This window comes from Ichthyophthirius multifiliis, assembly GCF_000220395.1.
Source record: "Ichthyophthirius multifiliis unplaced genomic scaffold scaff_1120509249810, whole genome shotgun sequence".
Classification (NCBI taxonomy): domain Eukaryota; phylum Ciliophora; class Oligohymenophorea; order Hymenostomatida; genus Ichthyophthirius; species Ichthyophthirius multifiliis.
In genome coordinates, this window is record NW_004087290.1 from 3,538 (window position 1) to 9,384 (window position 5,847).

Sequence of the window (5,847 nt, forward strand, 5' to 3'; positions counted from 1 at the left end):
TGTTATTTTCTTTTATTTATTTTGGGTTTTAAAGGCTAAATTAATTATTTATTTATTGTTATATTTGATTATATTTTTCTTTTTAGTTTTCATAATTATTGTTTTTCATTTTTTTTATTTTATGTGTTATTTTATATTTTTTTGAAAAAAAAATATAATAATATTAATAACAAAAATAAATAAAATTGTTTCCTTGTATAATTATAAATTTAAAAATATAATTAAGTGAATATAAAAGTGTTTCTGCTTTAATAATATTAGTTTAAAAATATTTATGAAAATATTGTAACTTTTTGATATTAATTTTTTATATATTTAGGATTTTATAAATATGTATTATTCTATTAATAAAATATACTTTTATATTAATAATAATAATAATTATAATAATAATAATAATAAAGTATTTATTAAATTTTATATTTATAAATTATTTAAAATATTTTATTTACATAAAAAATTTAAATTTACATTAATTAAAAATAAAATAACTCATTAATGAATATTATGCTTATAATAAAATATACTTTAAGGGTTTTCCATATTTTTCCTATTATAGCAATATCAGGTGTAGTAATAAACAGTTATGTATTCAGTGAAAGTGTCGAAATAATAAACTAAAATTTATTTTACTAAATATGTATATACTCTTCTATATTATCTGGTTTTCTAAATTCTGTATTTATAAAATATATTGAAAAATAATTTTAAATACGAAAAATGAGAGTCTTATACACATGTATAGTTCATTCTAAAATGCTTATAATTATTTTAGTTTTTACTCCATTATTTCGTTTCCTATTTGATGAAAAAATAAGCCTATTTTGCTAATTTTGTACTATTATATATTGCTTAGTAATAAGTCCTTTTGCAAGGTTTTTTAGGGAATCAATAATTAAAAAATAAGATAAGATAAAAACATGATAACCTTAAATAATTTTTTGTTAATATAAATAAATGACAAATACAAAATTTAATAAAATATATAAATATTTAAAAGTATTAAAAAAAAAAAACTTATATATATAATTATATATTATATTTATAAAAATAAATCATCTTAACAAATACAAGCATTCCTCACTTACTTTAAGATCCCAATCATCAAGACAGTTTTTTGTATTTTTTACAATCCATGGATGATTAAGAACTTTTTCAATAGAAATTCTCAAAATAGGTTCTTTAACAAGTAATAATTAAATAAATTATCTTGCCAATTCGGAAACAAAAGGCGGGAATTCAAGAAAGTCTTATGCTATATTTTTATTTTCAAATGGAGGTTTTCCAACTAATAGTTCATAACAAAGTATTCCAATACTCCAAATATCCACCTTTTAATCATAATCAGTTCCTTAGACGATTTCAGGGGAAACATAATCTAGTGTTCCACAAAAGGTCATCCTTTTTTCTTGAAGAGTATAAACAGACCATCCAAAATCACTTATTTTGAGGACTCCATGGATATTAAGAATATTTTCAGGTTTAATATCTCTATGAATAATTTCATGGGAATGCAAATAAATTAATCCTTCGGAAATTTATCGAATGTAATTTGCAGTTTTTTCTTCAGTAAATCTTTTTAAAGTTTCCTTTTTTAATTCTTTATATATATCAAAATGACATGCAAACTCTAAAATTAAATACACTTTTGTTTCGTCATGGAAAAAACCGTACATTTTTAATATATTTGGATGATTAGAAAACATCTGAATTTTTATTTCTTATTCTAGTTATCTTTCCATACAACTTTCAGATAAATTTTTTTTGTTAATTTATTTTATTGCTACAAGCATATTACTTTATTTATGTCTTTTTTTATTTAATATTTATATAGAATTTTTATTTTTTTAAATACCTAGCCATATAAACATTTCCAAAACGACCTCTTCCAATACATTTTCCAATTTAGAAATTATCTAAAGACCATTAATTGATTTCAAAAGAAGAAACAAAGAGGTTCTTTTACTTATCAATACTTTTTTGAAGGTTTTTTTCTAAATAATTAATAGCCAATTATTATTCTTTTTGTTGTTTAATATTGTTAGAAAAGGAAAAGTTATATTCTTTTTCAATAGAGTTTTTTTGCTTGTATAAATACATTAAGATTCTTCTAAAAGAAGTCCCTTTTCTTCTTCTTATTTTTTGTTGCCAAAGAAAGGAAACATAGAAAATGGATTTATGCTTGGCATTACTTTTTCGTACAAAATACTTCTCATTTCAACACATTTATTTAAAACTGATTAAGGTTATATTGTTTGAACATTTGTTTTGGCAATTTAATCTTAATATAAATTTCTTGTTTATTAACTACAATTTTAATGTTTTAATGAAAATGAATTACTAGTTGAATTAATGGAAGTTAATATATTATTTAAAGTATTGTTTAGGACACTTTAGCCCATATTATTAGCAGGGAAAGTATTTGCTGTTGTTTATATATAATTTGTTGAAAAAGTATTTTATTCGGAACTTTTTTCTATTAAGAATTATTAAACATGTTAAAATGCACTTTCTTATTCATTTAAAAATATTTTTTCTTAAGAAGTTGTACTTTTTTCGATTAAAATAGATGATTTTCCTCTTAAAAGAAAAGAAAGTTAGTTTTAAGGCTAGTATTCGTCTTTTTGGTCTATTTAAAAATTAAAATTTTAATCTACACTTTTGTAATGTTTAAGATTTTATTAAGGTTAAAATAGGTTCTTTTCAATAAAAAAAGGAGAACGAGAAAATATATATGAATTATTTGTTGAATTTTTAGAAGATTTTTTTAAAAATGTTGATTAATCTTTTGATTTATTATTTATGGGTGTTATACATATTCTTTGATTTTTTAAAATATATTACATATATAAGTTTTTTACCTAGATAATTTTAAATTTGCTTAAGAAGGATGAGATGATTTATTTATAATTTGATTTGTTTATAAAAAACCTCGATAAGATTTGGAAAATTATTAAGAAGTCTTAGTATTTATAAAACTATTTTATACATATGTATTATTATTATTATTATTATTATTATTATTATTATTATATTTACAATTATTTTTATTATTATTATTTTATAAATATGATGTAGTTGTTTTTTCATTTTTTTTTTAATATATTTATTATATATTTTTATTATTGTTTACATTAATATTTTATTTTTTTTCATTTATTTGTATATTTATTGATTTATTTAAGGTTTTATCTATTTCTAATTTACAGTTTATGCTATTATAATTTCTTTCTTTTAAATTATTTTATGTATTTGCTATTGTTAATGGATTTCTTTAATTATTTTGATTTTTTTTTTAATTTTGGAATGTATGTATTAGTTTTAATTCAATTTTTTTATTATTCATTTTTTTAAATTAAAATAATAAATATATTTTTTTATTTTAAAAATTAAACAAATATATATATATATATATATTTACATATATTTTAAAATTTTCACATTAATAATTCAATTATAAAAGGTAAAATAATTTAAAATTTTGTTATATTATTATTTTTTTTATAAACATAAATAATATTTTCATAAAACTAATTTACATTATTTAATTCTTCTATAAAAAATTTAATTTAAACACCAATTTTATTTTTTCTCATTATAATTTATTCAATATTATCTATTTTTGTTAATTCTTCATTTTCATTTCCTAAAAAAACATCTTTTCCCCATTTCTTTAATTCCTTTTCTACTTTTGCACTTAAAATAATTTATTTAACGAAATCAATTTTTTTCTATAATGATCCTTTTTCAAAAATATGCATAAAACTTTTCAAAAAATCTATATTTTTGACCATTTTATTATATTAAATTCCCATAACAATGATTGCATAAGCTAATTTTGTACATAAATCGCTTTTAGAAGCTTAAATGTAAATATATTCATTTTCATATCTTTCGAATTTTATAAATAAGTAATTAGAATCGCTATCATTTTCAAAAAAAAAATATCTAAATAATTTTTTTAGCTTTTATTAAGTATTTTTTTTCTTTAAATAAATCAACTAATTCATCTGCTGAAACTCTATTTTTTTAATCAGCAACTATACATTTACTAATAATTTCGTTTTCTTTATAATATTAGGCGCTATGAATATCATATTGATTGAATTTAGCAATATTTTATTATATTTCTTAAATTGATTTAGCGTTAAATAAAATCTTTTCGTAAAGAATTTCATAAAATAGGCATCCGAAAGACCAAATATCACTACTTTTACCTCCTTATTCTCCTTTTAATAATTCTGGACTTATATAATAGATTGTTCCAACAAAAGAACTATTAAATTGTTAACTTTATACCTAAGAAATACCAAAATCAGCTATTTTTGCTATATAAATTCCATCCTTTTAATTTAATAATACGTTTTCAGGCTTAATATCTCTATGAACAATATTATTTTAATGTAAAGCATTTAACCCATTGGCAACTTATTCCATGATATTAATTTTTTCTATTTTATACATATTAGATTACTATATAAACTCTAATAAAGTTCCACTATTACAATATTCTGTTATTAAAAAAGAAATATTTTAAAATATTATTATATCGTATATTTTCAATATGTTTTGATGATGTATTTTTCTCTTTATTTCTTATGCAATTTATAATTCAGAATCTAAATAAATATTTTGATTATTTTGCTCATCTTTTTTATATATTAATATATATTTTTATTTTTTATATGTGTTTTTACCATACTAATAAATTTGCTTTATTGCTACTTTTTCTCTTGTTTCTTTTATTTCACCTAAGAAAACTTTACCAAATGCGCCTTAACCTATACATTTTTATTAATAAAATATATATTTGTATTTTTCTCCTTATAATAAATCAGGAAATTAAATGTTTTATTATAAATTGTTGTTCATATACTTTTTTTTTTTATTTATATATATTTGTTTTTATTTTTTTTTATTAATATTTTCGAACTTTATTTTTAATTGTTGATAGTTTTTTTAGTTATGTTGACTTAATTTTATAAAAATTTGCAAAAAATTTAAAATTTAAATTAATTTTTTTTTTTTTTTTTTCAATAAATATATAGTTAATAATATTTTTTTTCGCAAAATTTTTATTATTTTATTATGTTTTTTTAAATATATATAAAATATTTATTACTTTTTTTAATATTATATTCAATTATTATTAAAATGATATTATATTTAATTGCCTATTTTAACAAAATAATATTTGTTCTTTATATTATAATATATTTTATTATATTTCTTTTGAATTTAAATCAAATATGAATATTAAAAATATCTTTTTATTTTATTAATTTTTAATATTTTATTAAATATTTAACTTAAATATTTTTAATCTTAAAATAATATTGTTATATATCTAAACCATATTCTAATATTAACTATTAATAATAAAAAAGTATTTTTTTAAATAACACTAATTTAATTTTTCTATATTTATTTCAATTATATTAACTTTACCTTAAAATTAGAATAATATGTTTATATATAATTTCTTTTAATTTTATTACCTTATTTTGTTTGAAAATATAAGCTTTTTTTTAATAATTTTAATTATATTGATAGAAAATTCCATTGATTTAAACAACGAAAAAGTATATAAATCAATAAATAATATGTTAAATTTAGAAAAGCATATAAGTGAATCATTAAAACTTTTTATAATATTATTATTTTTTTTAAAAAAAATATTAACTATTTATGAATTAAGTAATATTTTTCTATTTATTTTTGTATATTAATATATTACTTGATCATATTTTATTTTTTTCTGTAATTTAAAAAAAAAAAATCAATCAGATAAAAAAAAAGCTAGAAAAATAAATAATGGCCTTTTTTTTATTTATAAATTTTTTTTTT

The 5,847-nt window shown here is 17.1% G+C and overlaps 2 protein-coding genes across 2 annotated transcripts, besides 5 other annotated features; both read right to left on the reverse strand. All coding sequences in view use genetic code 6, as the record gives it.

The window, feature by feature from the left end:
* The first annotated feature begins 366 nt into the window (after positions 1-366).
* Positions 367-402: a microsatellite.
* Positions 399-451: a microsatellite.
* Positions 452-1,055: 604 nt separating this feature from the next.
* On the reverse strand, positions 1,056-2,100 carry IMG5_034450 (protein kinase domain protein; the record flags this gene model as incomplete). The annotated part of the gene is made up of 2 exons (XM_004039035.1): positions 1,056-1,809; positions 1,856-2,100. 2 exons carry the CDS (start codon positions 2,098-2,100, stop codon positions 1,056-1,058), a joined length of 999 nt encoding a protein of 332 aa, XP_004039083.1.
* Positions 2,101-2,994: 894 nt separating this feature from the next.
* Positions 2,995-3,065: a microsatellite.
* An 868-nt stretch (positions 3,066-3,933) lies between these two features.
* IMG5_034460 (protein kinase domain protein) lies at positions 3,934-4,464 on the reverse strand (the record flags this gene model as incomplete). Its single annotated transcript, XM_004039036.1, has 1 exon — positions 3,934-4,464. The coding sequence occupies one exon, from the start codon at positions 4,462-4,464 to the stop codon at positions 3,934-3,936; it is 531 nt and encodes a 176-aa protein (XP_004039084.1).
* A 412-nt stretch (positions 4,465-4,876) lies between these two features.
* Positions 4,877-4,927: a microsatellite.
* A 360-nt stretch (positions 4,928-5,287) lies between these two features.
* Positions 5,288-5,320: a microsatellite.
* Positions 5,321-5,847: the final 527 nt, after the last annotated feature.